The 18,001-nt window shown below is 43.6% G+C and overlaps 1 protein-coding gene across 2 annotated transcripts in view; it reads right to left on the reverse strand.

The window, feature by feature from the left end:
- The window catches only part of wdfy4 (WDFY family member 4), a 195,701-nt gene that overhangs the window by 18,193 nt on the left and 159,507 nt on the right, over positions 1-18,001 (reverse strand). For both annotated transcript variants that reach the window (XM_029697915.1, XM_029697914.1), the window contains exons 59-61: positions 1,275-1,432; positions 936-1,094; positions 664-843 (exon numbers count right to left, since the gene is read on the reverse strand). In XM_029697915.1, coding sequence (XP_029553775.1) covers positions 664-843; positions 936-1,094; positions 1,275-1,432 — 497 coding nt within the window. The remainder of the gene's footprint in view (positions 1-663; positions 844-935; positions 1,095-1,274; positions 1,433-18,001) is intronic.

Here is an 18,001-nt window from a genome sequence, read left to right on the forward strand (position 1 = left end):
ACAGCGGAACTGTGAAGCAACACAAACATTGGCACAGACACATGCACACACACACACACACATACATATGATGACATACGCAATCTACATACACATGGATTTAGTCATGTAGATATTTGGTAGTGGTGGAGTAGGGACCTGAGGGCACAGAGTGTGTTGTGAAATCTGTGAATGTATTGGAAGCAGCAGCTAACGGGGATCCTTAATAAATACAAATACAAACAAATGAGGGAATGAATGGAAACGTGTCTCTATCAGTGACCACACACATGGTAGGCCTATGAGCACCGAGAATAGTAGAGGATGTGTGTGCAGCCAGAAAAGGGAATCCTCCCTCCCTCATTCTGAGTTCCAGGAATGCTCGTGCAATAGACTGGCTAAACGATGATGGTCCCTATGTACTTGTGTGTTTTTTTTTTTTTTACATGTTTATCAGTCAGCAGGCAGGATCCAACAGGATCCCACTAAAGAGAGAAATAGAAAGTGGAAAGAAAAGCGATAGACGGATACAAAAGGAGGTATAGAAAGAGGTCAACTCTCAGATGTTGTTGATAGTTAGCACATGGATTCTAGCCTTGTGAGGGGAGAAAAAGAGAGAGAAAAAAGAGAGAGGGAGAGAGCGAGATAATGATGTGAAAGAGGTAAAAGAAAGTGTAGACTCACCGTGAGGTCATTGATAGCAAGTGCTGTGATGCTAGCCTTGTGTCCAGGTAGCTGAGTGATGTAGTTGAGTTCCTCAAGGTCCCACAGTATACAGGTGAGGTCACGAGAACCGCTGGCTATCACTCCATGAACGCCAGACACCGCCAGACACGTTACTGCATCGGTATGACCATACAGCGCCTGGGAGACCAATATGAGATTCACTTTATCAAACACACACACATTTTACTGTGTATTGGGCTAGATACATACTCATACCACATCACACACACCTGTCTGAGTTTCATGTGAGTGAGTTTGTCCTTGCTGATGGAAACATCCCACACACACACCACTGAACTGGTCCCAGCAGTGACTATGGTAGCTTGGTTGGGACACGCTGCACACAGCATCTCCCCCCAGTCACACACACTCTCGCATACAGCAAAGGTCTAGGAGAGGGAAATAGAAATACACACACAAATGTTACCCATTGTCTATGTTGGAAATGGTTTGGCCAACTTTAAAGCTTCATGTCGTGTTGCTACCTCATGATGGATGGATAGATGGCAATCTAATTGAACCTTTGTTAGTGTGAGTAAGTGAATAAAAGGCCTCCATTGTGTACATACTTTCTCAGTGGTGTAGTGTCCGAATGAGCAGGAGTTATCAGGGAAGCCCCAGGAGAAGTAGACATTCCACAGAGGAGGGATCAGTAGTCTGTTCTTCTCTACGACCAAAACCTCTTTGTCCACACAAACCACCTGGCCTACAGGACCACGAAGCAGCTCTGAAGGGGAGGAAGAGAAAAGAGGGAAAGGGTGAGGAGAAGAAGAGATATGAATCGAAGGAGGTAAAAGAAGTCCAGATCCTCTTTATCCACACAAACCACCTGGCCTAATGCACCACGAAGGAGCTCTGGGGGAGAGGAAGAGACGAGAGGGAAAGGGTGAGGAGAGGAAAAGATGGAGAGAATAGAGGGACGTAGGAAAGGTTTGTTGTTCTCTAAGATAAGAACCTCTCTGTCCCCAAAAACTATCTGGCCTACTGGGTCAGGCAACAGAAAATAAAGAAATCAGAAAGCAACTCTGGTAGCCTGCCTGGATTAGCGGTAATGCCGCAGCCTGGGCACACATATCTATGGTTTCGACATAGGTCAAATCCGGACTTTGACACAACTTCTCTCTCTATCTTTCCCCACTGTCATCCTCTCTCTATTTGTTCAATAAAAAATCTGAAAGTTCCTTAAAATGTATATAGATTTTTTTTTTGAAAGCAACTCTGGTATGTAGGAAAACAAAAAGTAGAGAGAGTACAAAAGCATCTACTATCTAAACCGAGACTATGATGATATGAGATGGATACAAATAAACTTGGTCTGCCAGTAAGCCTATGTCATATGGATTAAAAAGGGACTACAATTAGTTTAAAAAAAATTGTTCAGGTACATGCCCATTCATCAGATGGATACTCTTCCTCTCCCAGACCCCCACATGCATGTGTGTTTGAGCACACACAAACACACCTCACTCCTGTACACACACCTGCACCTGTACACAGCCCATCTGTAAATAGCCCACCCAACTACCTCATCTCCATATTGTTATTTATTTTGCTCCTTTGCACCCCAGTATCTCTACTTGCACATTCATCTTCTGCACATCTATCACTCCAGTGTTTAATTGCTAAATTGTAATTATTTCGCCACTATGGCCTATTTATTGCCTTACCGCCCTAATCTTACTACATTTGCACACTGTATATAGATTTTTCTATTGCGTTATTGACTGTACATTTGTTTATCCCATGTGTAACTCTGTATTGTTTGTGTTAACTGCTTTGCTTTATCTTGTCCAGGTCACAGTTGTAAATGAGAACTTGTTCTCAACTGGCTTACCTGGTAAAATAAAGGTAAAAATTTAAATTCAAATCCCCTTTTTGGTTTCCATGGCAACCTCCACGGGAACCTTTCCCCAATAGAATATTTCCCCTATGGGAACCACACCTGTTGGCATTCTCACAAACACTCGCAACATTGTTTCAATAATATATAGAACTTTTCTTGCAGCTCTGGTATATAAAGCTTTTTTGAGGCCTTGCTCACAATGACCAACCGATATACTGTATGTGAGGCTCTTAATCATATCTTTGATCATGACACTGGTGAGGAGAAAGACCTTGTTAAACTTTGACACAAAGTAGTCTGTGATACATAGCACAATATGTTTCATCTGAATATTTGTTATAGTCAAAATAATCCATACATTATGCTTTTTTCTACTCAAAAACTAGTTGTATGAGCTCATGTCAATGGGGCTGTCACGCCCTGACCATAGAGAGCCCTTGGTTCTCTATGGTGTAGTAGGTCAGGGCGTGACTAGGGGGTGATCTAGTATGTCTATTTCTATGTTGGTGCTAATATGGTTCCCAATTAGAGGCAGCTGTTTATCGTTGACTCTGATTGGGGATCATATTTAGGTAGCTATTTCCCCACCTGTGTTTTGTGGGATATTGATTGATTGTTAGTGTGTTTGGGCACTACGTCATCACCGTCTTTGTACGTTTTGTTTTGTTAGTTTCACTTAAATAAATATGTGGAACTATACTCACGCTGTGCCTTGGTCCGATCATTTTCAAGAACGTGACAGAGGCTTACAGGCCATGAATAGCAAATAGAAGTTCAAAACGTGTAATGTTCACAAGAACTTAAGTTCATAAAAAGATCTAACACAACATTAGGTGATAATATATGTATTATTGTGGATTTATAATCAGCTATAATGGGGTGGTCATTTTGGACCGGGAACACAGAATTAATTAACATGAAAGGAACACAACAGGAGGTTTAAGCTTAATGTACCAGGAAATGCAGTAATAGATTATTAGCTTCCAAAACCCACAATGCCGACAAAGAAAAGTCACACAAAAGCCAGACTTAACGATTTTAGAGTCTGAGGAGGAAGATGCCGTGCTAGCTTCATGTGCTAGTGGTGGAAGCAGGACTGAAGGGATAAACACGTGCAGTGCCGTTAGCTCCGAAATCCTCAAGGCCATCAAAGATATTAATGTATAATTCTATATCAAATTTGAAAATGTACTGTCTGCAGTGGACAATGTTAAAAATGAAGTCAAAGAATGTGCTGGGCAAATCTCTCAGGCTAAGGTACGCATCTCTGGAAGCGAAGACAACGTTATAGCCCTGCAGGCAACGACCATCACTCTTGAGGAAAAGGTTGAATCGCTTACCTCTAAACTAGTTGATTTGGAGGGCCACATTAGGAGATCGAACTTGAGACTAGTACATCTCCCTGAAGGCGCTGAGGGGACCGATGCTTGCTCATTCCTAGAGCGGTGGTTTCCCGAGGCTCTGGAGATGGAGCCACTCCGCTCTACTTTTATCATTGAAAGAGCTCATCGGAATTCTGGCCCACGATACAACCCCAACGCACCCCTGAGGGCTCTGATAATGATGTTCTTAAACTATAAAGATAAGATGCGCGTGGTGAATGCAGCCAGGGTGAAAGGGAGAGTACTCTACAAGAATCAGCAAGTTATGTTCTTCCCAAATCTCTCCATGGAAGTCAGTCCACAAGCAGCAGAAACGCTTCGACAGTGTCAAGCAGTGGCTACGGGCTAAGGCTATCCGGTATGGAGTCATCTTTCCAGCATGCCTAGGATCGCCGTGGGAGACCCGTTACTACATTTTTGAAACACCAGCCGAGGCAGAGCAGTTTCTTGAGAAGCTAGGCAGAGGGGTGGAAACGGAGCAATGCTGAAGAACTGGCAATAGCAATGTAAAGTTAAACTTTGACCTATTTTTCGGAAATTTTTCAAACTGTTGCTTTCGGTATTATCTAAACAGGTATTTCAAGTTTGAGCCAGTCAATCGAATCCTCTGCGCACAAACGGAACTCTTGGAAGAAAGATATTCGGGAGGACATAGTCTTGGATGAATGGAGTAGTATATATGTACTCAGGCTCTGACAGACTGAATACTCGGCTAAAATTATTGCAATACAATTGGTTGAATCGAACATATGTATGTCCTGCTAAGTTAAAAAAGCTTAATAGTACAGTTTCAGATATACGCTACAAGTGCAATCACTGTAACGGCTGACGTAGGAGAGAGAGGACCAAGGCACAGCGGGTTGCGTGCTCATCATTATAATTTATTAAATAAACGTGAACACGGAAAAAAATCAAGAAAACAAAGAATGACAGATTCACAGGCTAAATAATAACAGCAGTGTGAAATACAACTACCCACAAATCCCCAGGGTAAAACAAGCATCTAATATATGACTCCGAATCAGGAACAACGATGTACAGCTGTTCCTGATCGGGAACCACACAAACCACACAGAAATAGACAGACTAGAAAACCATAGAAAACCAACACTAGAACAATTACTCAAACCCCAGACTACATAAACCAAACACCCTTTAAATAACACACACAACCCGAACCATATGAACCAAATACCCCTCTGCCACGTCCTGACCAAATATAATACAATTACTCCCTCTGCTGGTCAGGACGTGACAATCACTCTAAATGGACTTTGTTTCATTGTCTGTGGGACTGTGAGAAACTTCTAGATTTTTGGGAGGAGGTATCACATATTATAGTAAAATTACAGTAATATTACAGTAAAATTGCCTCTCCATCCCAAAGTGTTTATCCTGGGGTTGTTCCCAATCAATCCTCATCTAAAGAACCAAGTACAAACACTTATAGATATGTGCTTGTTGCAAGCAAAACGCTTGAAAGCTCTTGCCTGGAAAAATGTGAACAGGCCTAGTATTGCCCAATGTCGTCTTGCCTAACAATAGAAAATATAACATACGGTTATGGGTAAACAAGACACTTTTGAAAATGTTTGGGGCCAATTTTGGGATTTTGTTGAGCAGTGTGATTGGGTGGGTGAAATATTGGCGAATGAAGGGAACTCTGGCTAGTGTACTATGCTTTGTGTGCATATGGGGTGGTGGTGAGATATCCGATTGGCTTGTGGCGCTGTGCTTCAAATGAAATTTGTCCCAAATATGTTCTATCCTATTGGATCAGACCACTGTAAAATTGACTTTTGGTGGTTTTATGCTTCTGTAACACGTTTGTTTTGTCTTACATGCTTCATAATTTAAAAAATATATATTTTTTGTTGCTGTTAACTTTTGATGTGGTTTTTGCTGTTATTTTTTAATGTAATATTTCTGCTTATGTTTCTTGACTCAACTATCCTCAACTATCTTTTTTCCTCAACTAGGTTTTTCCGGTCACAACTTGCAGACTTGTTTACGTGCTGCTGTGCGTTTTGTTGCCAATCTTACTTTGCTACCTGACTACTTCACGGTTTTTACTTTTTGATTACAGTATATTTTTTGTTTTTCCCTCACTCAACTTTTTTCATTCAACTTTTTCACCCCGGCGGTTTTATCTGGACATGGTTCGTCAGGACTTCAAACAGCCGAAGCTAAGTAGTAACATGAACATGATGCCTACTAATTGTAGTCGTTGTACTCATAATATACAGGAGAACGATCGCCTTACGGCGAGGATAGCGGTGCTGCAAGCCCAGCTTCAGACGCAATTGTTAGGCAAGGGTAATTTCAGTGTAGGAAAGGATGAAACAGCGTCTGTGCCACCAGTAAGTACAGATAGTAACGTTAGTATAAACCCCCTCACACGGTCCCCGCAGCCAGACAACTTTCTCATGGCTTCTGGAGGGAAACGCTGTAGGAATGCTCAACCGGTGTCGCTTATTCAGCCGACAGAAACTTTCAATCGGTTCTCCCCATTAAGCGAGTCGGAGTCAGAGGCCGAGATTTCTCTGGTCTCTGCTCCTCCCGTTATGGGGTCTGAGACGCCGAAGCCTCCCACCATTAGCTCTGAAAAATTGAAAACCCTAGTCATTGCTGACTCCATTACCCGCAGTATTAGACTTAAAACGAATCATCCAGCGATCATACACTGTTTACCAGGGGGCAAGGCCACCAACGTTAAGGCTAATCTAAAGACGGTGCTGGCTAAAGCTAAAACTGGCGAGTGTAGAGAGTATAGAGATATTGTTATCCACGTCGGCACCAACGATGTTAGGATGAAACAGTCAAGAGGTCACCAAGCGCAACATAGCTTCAGCATGTAAATCAGCTAGAAAGATGTGTCGGCATTGAGTAATTGTCTCTGGCCCCCTCCCAGTTAGGGGGAGTGATGAGCTCTACAGCAGAGTCTCACAACTCAATCGCTGGTTGAAAACTGTTTTCTGCCCCTCCCAAAAGATAGCATTTGTAGATAATTGGCCCTCTTTCTGGGACTCACCCACAAACAGGACCAAGCCTGGGCTGTTGAGGAGTGACGGACTCCATCCTAGCTGGAGGGGTGCTCTCACCATATCTACGAACATAGACAGGGCTCTAACTCCTCTAGCTCCACAATGAAATAGGGTGCAGGCCAGGCAGCAGGCTGTTAGCCAGCCTGCCAGCTTAGTGGAGTCTGCCACTAGCACAGTCAGTGTAGTCAGCTCAGCTATCCCCATTGAGACCGTGTCTGTGCCTCGACCTAGGTTGGGCAAAATTAAAGATGGCGGTGTTCGCCTTAGCAATCTCACTAGTATAAAGACCTCCTCCATTCCTGCCATTATTGAAAGAGATTGTGGGGCTACTTAATGTTAGATCCCTCACTTCAAAGGCAGTTATAGTCAATGAACTAATCACTGATCATAATCTTGATGTGATTGGCCTGACTGAAACATGGCTTAAGCCTGATGAATTTACTGTGTTAAATGAGGCCTCACCCCCTGGTTACACTAGTGACCATATCCCCCGCGCATCCCGCAAAGGCGGAGGTGTTGCTAACATTTACGATAGCAAATTTCAATTTACAAAAAAAAAACAACAACGACGATTTCGTCTTTTGAGCTTCTAGTCATGAAATCTATGCAGACTACTCAATCACTTTTTAAAGCTACTGTTTACAGGCCTCCTGGGCCATATGCAGCGTCCTCACTGAGTTCCCTGAATTCCTATCGGACCTTGTAGTCATCAGAGATAATATTCTAATTTTTGGTGACTTTAATATTCACATGGAAAAGTCCACAGACCCACTCCAAAAGGCTTTCGGAGCCATCATCGACTCAGTGGGTTTTGTCCAACATGTCTCTGGACCTACTCACTGCCACAGTCATACTCTGGACCTAGCTTTGTCCCATGGAATAAATGTTGTGGATCTTAATGTTTTTCCTCATAATCCTGGACTATCAGACCACCATTTTATTACGTTTGCAATCGCAACAAATAATCATTAAAAGTCATGCTATAAATTCTCAGACAACCCAAAGATTCCTTGATGCCCTTCCAGACTCCCTCTGCCTGCCCAAGGACGTCAGAGGACAAAAATCAGTGAACCACCTAACTGAGGAACTCAATTTAACCTTGCGCAATACCCTAGATGCAGTTGCACCCCTAAAAACTAAAAACATTTGTCATAAGAAACTAGCTCCCTGGTATACAGAAAATACACGAGCTCTGAAGCAAGCTTCCAGAAAAATGGAACGGAAATGGTGCCACATCAAACTGTAAGTCTTCCGACTAGCTTGGAAAGACAGTACCGTGCAGTATCGAAGACCCCTCACTGCTGCTCGATCATCCTATTTTTCCAACTTAATTGAGGAAAATAAGAACAATCCAAAGTTTCTTTTTGATACAGTTGCAAAGCTAACTAAAAAGCAGCATTCCCCAAGGGAGGATGGCTTTCACTTCAGCAGTAATGAATTCATGAACTTCTTTGAGGAAAAGATCATGATCATTAGAAAGCAAATTACGGACTCCTCTTTAAATTTGCGCATTCCTCCAAAGCTCCGTTGTCCTGAGTCTGCACAACTCTGCCAGGACCTAGGATCAAGGGAGACACTAAAGTGTTTTAGTACTACACTGCTCAAAAAAATAAAGGGAACACTAAAATAACACATCCTAGATCTGAATGAATGAAATAATCTTATTAAATACTTTTTTCTTTACATAGTTGAATGTGCTGACAACAAAATCACACAAAAATAATCAATGGAAATCCAATTTATCAACCCATGGAGGTCTGGATTTGGAGTCACACTCAAAATTAAAGTGGAAAACCACACTACAGGATGATCCAACTTTGATGTAATGTCCTTAAAACAAGTCAAAATGAGGCTCAGTAGTGTGTGTAGCCTCCACGTGCCTGTATGACCTCCCTACAACGCCTGGGCATGCTCCTGATGAGGTGGCGGATGGTCTCCTGAGGGATCTCCTCCCAGACCTGGACTAAAGCATGCGCCAACTCCTGGACAGTCTGTGGTGCAACGTGGCATTGGTGGATGGAGCAAGACATGATGTCCCAGATGTGCTCAATTGGATTCAGGTCTGGGGAAGGGGCGGGCCAGTCCATAGCATCAATGCCTTCCTCTTGCAGGAACTGCTGACACACTCCAGCCACATGAGGTCTCGCATTGTCTTGCATTAGGAGGAAGCCAGGGCCAACCGCACCAGCATATGGTCTCACAAGGGGTCTGAGGATCTCATCTCGGTACCTAATGGCAGTCAGGCTACCTCTGGCGAGCACATGGAGGGCTGTGCAGCCCCCCAAAGAAATGCCACCCCACACCATGACTGACCCACCGCAAACCGGTCATGCTGGAGGATGTTGCAGGCAGCAGAACATTCTCCACGGCGTCTCCAGACTCTGTCACATCTGTCACATGTGCTCAGTGTGAACCTGCTTTCATCTGTGAAGAGCACAGGGCGCCAGTGGCGAATTTGCCAATCTTGGTGTTCTCTGGCAAATGCCAAACGTCCTGCACGGTGTTGGGCTGTAAGCACAACCCCCACCTGTGGACGTCGGGCCCTCATACCACCTTCATGGAGTCTGTTTCTGACCGTTTGAGCAGACACATGCACATTTGTGGCCTGCTGGAGGTCATTTTGCAGGGCTCTGGCAGTGCTCCTCCTGCACAAAGGCAGAGGTAGCTGTCCTGCTGCTGGGTTGTTGCCCTCCTACGGCCTCCTCCACGTCTCCTGATGTACTGGCCTGTCTCCTGGTAGCGCCTCCATGCTCTGCACACTACGCTGACAGACACAGCAAACCTTCTTGCCACAGCTCGCATTAATGTGCCATCCTGGATGAGCTGCACTACCTGAGCCACTTGTGTGGGTTGTAGAATCCGTCTCATGCTACCACTAGAGTGAAAGCACCGCCAGCATTCAAAAGTGACCAAAACATCAGCCAGGAAGCATAGGAACTGAGAAGTGGTCTGTGGTCACCACCTGCAGAACCACTCCTTTATTGGGGGTGTCTTGCTAATTGCCTATAATTTCCACCTGTTGTCTATTCCATTTGCACAACAGCATGTGAAATTTATTGTCAATCAGTGTTGCTTCCTAGGTGGACAGTTTGATTTCACAGAAGTGTGATTGACTTGGAGTTACATTGTGTATTTTATGTGTTCCCTTTATTTTTTGAGCAGTGTATATCTCTTGACACAATGATGAAAATAATCATGGCCTCTAAACCTTCAAGCTGCATACTGGACCCTATTCCAACTAAACTACTGAAAGAGCTGCTTTCTGTGCTTGGTCCTCCTATGTTGAACATAATAAACGTCTCTCTATCCACCGGATGTGTACCAAACTCACTAAAAGTGGCAGTAATAAAGCCTCTCTTGTAAAAGCCAAATCTTGACCCAGAAATTATAAAAAACTATCGGCCTATATCGAATCTTCCATTCCTCTCAAACATTTTTGAAAAAGCTGTTGCGCAGCAACTCACTGCCTTCCTGAAGACAAACAATGTATATGAAACGCTTCAGTCTGGTTTTAGACACCATCATAGCACTGAGACTGCACTTGTGTAGGTGGTACATTACCTTTTAATGACGTCAGACCGAGGTTCTGCATCTGTCCTCGTGTTCCTAGATCTTAGTGCTGCTTTTGATACCATCCATTACCACATCCTTTTGGAGAGATTGGAAACCCAAATTGGTCTACATGAACAAGTCCTGGCCTGGTTTACAACTTATCTGTCGGAAAGACATCAGTTTGTCTCTGTGAATGGTTTGTCTTCTGACAAATCAACTGTAAATTTCAGTGTTCCTCAAGGTTCCGTTTTACGACCACTATTGTTTTCACTATATATTTTACCTCTTGGGGATGTCATTCGAAAACATAATGTTAAATTTCACTGCTATGCGGATGACACACAGCTGTACATTTCAATGAAACATGGTGAAGCCCCAAAATTGCCCTCGCTAGAAGCCTGTGTCTCAGACATAAGGAAGTGGATGGCTGCAAACTTTCTGCTTTTAAACTCGGACAAAACAGAGATGCTTGTTCTAGGTCCCAAGAAACAAAGAGATCTTCTGTTGAATCTGACAATTAATCTGGATGGTTGTACAGTCATCTCAAATAAAACTGTGAAGGACCTCGGTGTTACTCTGGACCCTGATCTCTCTTTTGAAGAATATATCAAGACTGTTTCAAGGACAGCTTTTTTCCATCTACGTAACATTGCAAAAATCAGAAACTTTCTGTCCAAAAATGACACAGAAAAATGTATCCATGCCTTTGTTACTTCTAGGTTTGGACTACTGCAACGCTCTACTTTCCGACTACCCGGATAAAGCATAAATAAACTTCAGTTTGTGCTAAATACGGCTGCTAGAATCCTGATTAGAACCAAAAAATGTGATCATATTATTCCAGTGCTAGCCTCCCTACACTGGCTTCCTGTTAAGGCAAGGGCTGATTTCAAGGTTTTACTGCTAACCTACAAAGCATTACATGGGCTTGCTCCTACCTATCTTTCTGATTTGGTCCTGCCGTACATACCTACACGTACGCTACGGTCACAAGACGCTGGCCTCCTAATTGTCCCAAGAATTTCTAAGCAAACAGCTGGAAGCAGGGCTTTCTCCTATAGAGCTCCATTTTTATGGAATAGTCTGCTTACCCATGTGAGAGACGCAGACTCAGTCTCAACCTTTAAGTCTTTACTGAAGACACATCTCTTCAGTAGGTCCTATGATTAAGTGTAGTCTGGCCCAGGGGTGTGAAGGTGAACGGAAAGGCTGGAGCAACGAACCGCCCTTGCTTTCTCTGCCTGGCCGGTTCCCCTCTCTCCACTGGGATTCTCTGCCTCTACCCCTATTACAGGGGCTGAGTCACTGGCTTACTGGGGCTCTTCCATGCCGTCCCTGGGAGAGGTGCGTCACTTGAGTGGGTTGAGTCACTGACGTGGTCTTCCTGTCTGGGTTGGCGCCCCCCCTTGGTTTGTGCCGTGGCAGAGATCTTTGTAGGCTATACTCTGCCTTGTCTCGGGATGGTAAGTTGCTGGTTGGAGATATCCCTCCAGTGGTGTGGGGGCTGTGCTTTGGCAAAGTGGGTGGGGTTATATCCTACCTGTTTGGCCCTGTCCGGGGGTTTCATCGGATGGGGCCACAGTTTCTCCTGACCCCTCCTGTCTCAGGCTCCAGTATTTATGCTGCAGTAGGTTATGTGTCGGGGGGCTAGTGTCAGTCTGGCACATCTGGAGTATTTCTCTTGTCTTTTCCAGTGTCCTGTGTGAATTTAAAATATGTTCTCTCTAATTCTCTCTTTCTCTCTTTCTTTCTTTATTTCTCTCAGAGGACCTGAGCCCTAGGACCATGCCTCAGGACTACCTGGCTTGATGACTCCTTGCTGTCCCCAGTCCACCTGGCGTGCTGCTGCTCCAGTTCCAACTGTTCTGCCTGCGGCTATGGAACCCTGACCTGTTCACCGGACGTGCTACCTGTCCCAGACCTGCTGTCCCAGACCTGCTGGAACTCTGACCTGTTCACTGGACGTGCTACCTGTCCCAGACCTGCTGTTTTCAACTCTCTAGAGATAGCAGGAGCGGTAGAGATACTCTCAAAGATTGGCTATGAAAAAGCCAACTGACACTTACTCTTGTGTTACTGACTTGTTGCACCCTCGACAACTACTATGCTTATTATTATTTGACCATGCCGGTCATTTATGAACATTTGAACATCTTGGCCATGTGCTGTTATAATCTCCACCCGGCACAGCCAGAAGAGGACTGGCCACCCCTCATAGCCTGGTTCCTCTCTAGGTTTCTTCCTAGGTTTTGGCCTTTCTAGGGAGTTTTTCCTAGCCACCGTGCTTCTACACCTGCATTGCTTGCTGTTTGGGGTTTTAGGCTGGGTTTCTGTACAGCACTTTGAGATATCAGCTGATGTAAGAAGGGCTATATAAATACATTTGATTTGATCTTGTTAAAACCTCTCTGGGATAGGGGGCGGTATTTTCACGTCCGGATGAAAAGCATGCCCAAAGTAAACTGCCTGCTACTCAGGCCCAGAAGCTAGGATATGCATATTATTAGTAGATTTGGATAAAAAAACACTCTGAAGTTTCTAAAACTATTTGAATAATGTCTGTGAGTATAACAGAACTGATTTGGCACAATCCATACAGGGATTTTTATTTTTTAGGTCAATCTGTTGTCCATTGGTTTTCTATGGCAAGTCCGTTTTAATAGAAATATCCTTGCAGTTCCTATAGTTTCCACTAGATGTCAACAGTCTTTATAAATTGGTTGATGTTTTTCTTTAGAGAAATGAATAAGTACTGCTATTCAGAACGAGGGTCCAGCCGAATGGACTATACTGTTTTGATGCGCGCTCCAGGTCATGCGCTTCATGTTGTTTTTATCCGGTATTGAACACAGTTTATCCCATCTTAAATTTTATTGATTATTTACGTTTTAAAATATCTAAAGTTGGATTAGGAAAGTTGTTTGATATGTTTGTACAACGTAAACAGGTAACTTATTAGATATTTTGTAGTCATGCTGGGCGAGTTGGAATCGGTGTGTTTCTAAATCAAACGTGCCAAATAAATTGACATTTTGGAGATATAAAGATGGAATTAATCGAACAAAAGGACCATTTGTGATGTTTATGGGACATATTGGAGTGCCAACAGAAGAAGCTCTTCAAAGGTAAGGCATGAATTATATCGTTATTTCTGAGTTTTGTGTCGCGCCTGGCGGGTTGAAATCTGATTTTCATGTATTGGTATTCTGGGCTCTGTCCTCAGATAATTGCATGGTTTGCTTTCGCCGTAAAGCCTTTTTGAAATCTGACACGGTGGCTAGATTAACAAGACGTTAAGCTTTAATTTGGTGTATTGCACTTGTGAATGTATGAAAGTGAAATATTTCTAATAATTGCTTTTGAATTTCGCGCTTTGCAATTTCACCAGATGTTGTCAAATCGATCCCGTTAACGGGATTTGATCCATAAGAAGTTTTAAAGAAGAAAAAACAATAAACATATTGTTAAAAAATAAATAAAACCAAACAGGTAAACAACGTTTAAGATCACACACGTCATGTAATGTTAGCCAATGAGCCAGCTAACGAGCCAAGCAACAATGAACAATGTGCCAACAATGCCACAGTGCTGGGGGCTAACCAACCAGGTCCATTGTTAGCTAGCTAACATTAGGCTCTAACTAGAAAAACAAACGGCTCTGGGAAACAAATAATAACGTCAGCTAGGGAGCCACCCAACTAACGTTAGCTAGCTAGCTAACAGTACACATTAGCTTGAAATGAAACCACTTTCTGTCAAAATTAGAAATGTGTAATACCTGAAAGTGTAGCTAGCTAGCGCTATCTTACCTGTATACATCAACATGCATCATGAACGCATCTCCCTGTCAGGAATGCCATACCACAGTTAACCTTAGTTTGAAGATGTAATCCGGAGACAAGTGTTTTCTCCATCTCTTTAGCTATCATGTTACTCAGGCCCAGAAGCCAGGATATGCATATAATTGGTAGCATTGGATAGAAAACACTTTGAAGCTTCTAGAAATTTTAAAAAAAATGTCTCAGACTAAAACACAATTGATATGGCAGGCAAAATTTTAAGGAAAAACCAACTGGATTTTATAATGGAAAGCTATGGGTTCTATGTAATTCATTTACATTTACATTACATTTTAGTCATTTAGCAGACGCTCTTATCCAGAGCGACTTACAGTAGTGAATGCATACATTTCATACAATTTCATAAAATGTTTTCTGTGCTGGCCCCCCGTGGGAATCGAACCCACAACCCTGGCGTTGCAAACACCATGCTCTACCAACTGAGCTACAGGGAAGGCTCCCAGATAGCGGGACGCCTATCCCTAAGAAGTTTTTAACCAACAAATCTCATAATCTACGGATGGCATATAAGTTTGTTATTAAAGCACATGAAGGTTCACATGTTCGAAAAGGCATTTCTGCCAAAAAACGCATTTTGATTAAAAAAATGTGTTTACGTTCAAACGGCTCTCCTGTGAAGTGGTGACTTGCGACATACACCTAGTTTCCTGAATCGAGTCACATATATCGTTTCGATATCTCACTATGGGGATTCACTCTATCCGATTCTCTAACTGAGGTACCAATCACAGCGTCTGTTGGAGACAGACGGGTCGAGTAACAAATGAGTTGAGCCCCTCTCCTCTTCATAAGACGCGACTCTGGTCATTCTCGCCTCTCTTCCTTGCAAAGAGTTCTCGAATGCTCCTGAAGCTCTCCTCAGAATGATTTCTGTCTCCTACTGAACTGTTCTCTGGCAAACCGCGAGGTTGACACTACCGAATGTAGTCGGTACTGACCAAAAGGAATGTTTTGCTTCGAGTAGAATTCATTTTCAGTCTCTGGTGGTGCCGAGAGTCACAGGCTAGCTATCGAGACTTGGTTAGCCCTCACCGAACTAACTTGCCCAGGTAGCTGGAAAGCTAACTAACAACACCAGCATTACTACCTGCAACATGGTACTATTGCTTTTTCCCTTTTGTCATGTAATTTTCACCTACATTTACTCGTTTGTGTTATTAATACCAACTTGTTGCCTCACGGCTCTACGTAATGGGAGTATATCTACCCAAAAGAGAACAGCCCCCACAAGGTTCCCTTCGGCTAGCACCTTACTAGCTACAGCACACCTTGGCCACAAGGTAACTGCTAGCTAGCTAACACATTACTAGCCTCGTGACTTAGCATTCAGACGGTGCTTACCCTAGCTAGTATTAGCCACAAGGATTCTAGCTAGCTTGCTCACACCTAACAGGTGTCTTCATATCTGCAAGCCCTGCCCTGTACAATGGCTACTGCTGCCCCATCCCAGAGTGAACCTACCTAGGCACTTGAAACCCCATCACTCTTGTGCTTGCGGTTCTATGATTGCTGGGTAGGATTTTCACCTTCTGTGCATCGATTGCCTGGGACGGGAACATGATCAGGCAGCACTGGACATCCCGAGTCCAGCAAGCATTGTAAAGTAATGACTAGAGCGGGTTTGAGAAGGAGGCTCAAATGCTACACTATCTCTAACCCCTCCCTCGCTTCTAAGCCACCGGCTGAGGTGGAGGCTCAGTCTCCCACAGCCAAGCCCAGTTGGGGCGAGGTTATGGATAGCCTTGATTCCACCCCCTCACTGTCTGATGACTTGGTGCCAAGGGATGGCGAGCTAGGGGATGACAAGGACAATGATGGGATTAATCTTGTGCGTATCCTCAACTTTGAAACTGAGATGGTGGGTGAAGACACCTATCTTCCACCACCTCTAATCCCTGTCTCCCTGCCCCCAGGACAGAGGAGCTGCAAATCTCCCCTCCTGGAATTTGGTCTCTTTGACGTTTTCAAGTGAGCCACAGCCAAACTCGGCATCGAGTGGCCGGCTGCCTTGTGGGACCAGAATTGCTTAATGAATCTGTACAATGGGAAGAGACTTCCATTCGGTTCGGCCCCTGTCATGCAACTGCTTCCCAAGATACCAGCTTGTCTCAGGGAGGCCAAGAGCTCATGGTACAAGGCCCTCTCCAGCAAGATCCAGGTAAGGGCGCCACTTTCCTGGACATAGTAGGAATGGAGAAATCTGGGTTTTTACACTTTTTCGGTGGAGCCATCTCTGCCTGACCACCTCAACCCAACACGGATGAGATCCATATGATTACAGACCTTAACTGCCGTGCTTCCCATAGCGCCATCAAAGGCTATGGTTGAACCATGAGCCTGGTGTTAGTGGGAGGGCACTTCGGTTAACCTGTTTGGTATAGGGGGCAGTATTGAGAATTTTGGAAAAAATATGTTCCCATTTTTAACGGCCTCCTACACCAACTCAGAAGCTAGAATATGCATATTATTGTTCAGGTTTGGATAGAAAACACTCTGAATTTTCTAAAACTGTTTGAATGGTGTCTGTGAGTATAACAGAACTCCTATGGCAGGCAAAAACCTGACAAGGTTTCAAGCAGGAAGTACCCTGTCTGACAAGGAGTCGTGCGTCTTACCTCTTTTTATTGAAAAGTAAGGATCTTAGCTGTAACGTGACAATTCCCAGGGCTCCAATAGGCTCTCAGAGCCCGCGAAATAACTGAAGGTTTACGAGGGAACCTCAGGTTGAAATATATTATCGCCTTTTGTAAGTGGATGCTCGGAGGACCTTTCAATGATGCGCGTGCATGAGTCGCTTCTGAGGAGAAATTTTATTCGGCTGTTTAGGCTCAATGCATACTCCCGGTCGGAATATTAACACTTCTCTATGACATAAATGGCATAAAAATTGGTTTTAAACAGCGGTTGACATGCTTCGAAGTACGGTAATGGAATATTTAGACATTTTTGACACGCCAATGCGCCATGCGCGACACCGCGAAAAAGCATTCTAGAACTCACGAACAAAACGTCGCTGTTGGAACATAACGATGGATTATTTGGGACCAAACCAACATTTGTTATTGAAGTAGAAGTCCTGGCAGTGTATTCTGATGAAGAACAAGCAAGGTAAGAACATCTTTCTTATAGGAAATGTGATTTTGGTGGAGGCTGACCTGGGTGGGTGTCTAAATAGCTAGCCCTGTAATGCCGGGCTATGTACTTAGATTATTGCAAAATGTGCTTCATCCGAAAAGCTATTTTAAAATCGGACATATCGAGTGCATAGAGGGGTAATGTATCTATAATTCTTAAAATAATTGTTATGCTTTTTGTGAACGTTTATCGTGAGTAATTTAGCAAACTGTTAGTAAATTCACCGGAAGTTTGCGGTGGTTATGCTTTTTCTGAACGTCACATGCTAATGTAAAAAGCTGGTTTTTGATATAAATATGAACTTGATTGAACAGACATGCATGTATTGTATAACACAATGTCCTAGGTGTGTCATCTGATGAAGATTATAAAAGGTTAGTGCTGCATTTAGCTGTGGTTTGGGTTTATGTGACATGATATGCTAGCTTGAAAAATGGCTGTGTGATTATTTCTGGCTGGGTACTCTGCTGACATAATCTA

This window comes from Salmo trutta, chromosome 18, assembly GCF_901001165.1.
Source record: "Salmo trutta chromosome 18, fSalTru1.1, whole genome shotgun sequence".
Taxonomy (NCBI): domain Eukaryota; kingdom Metazoa; phylum Chordata; class Actinopteri; order Salmoniformes; family Salmonidae; genus Salmo; species Salmo trutta.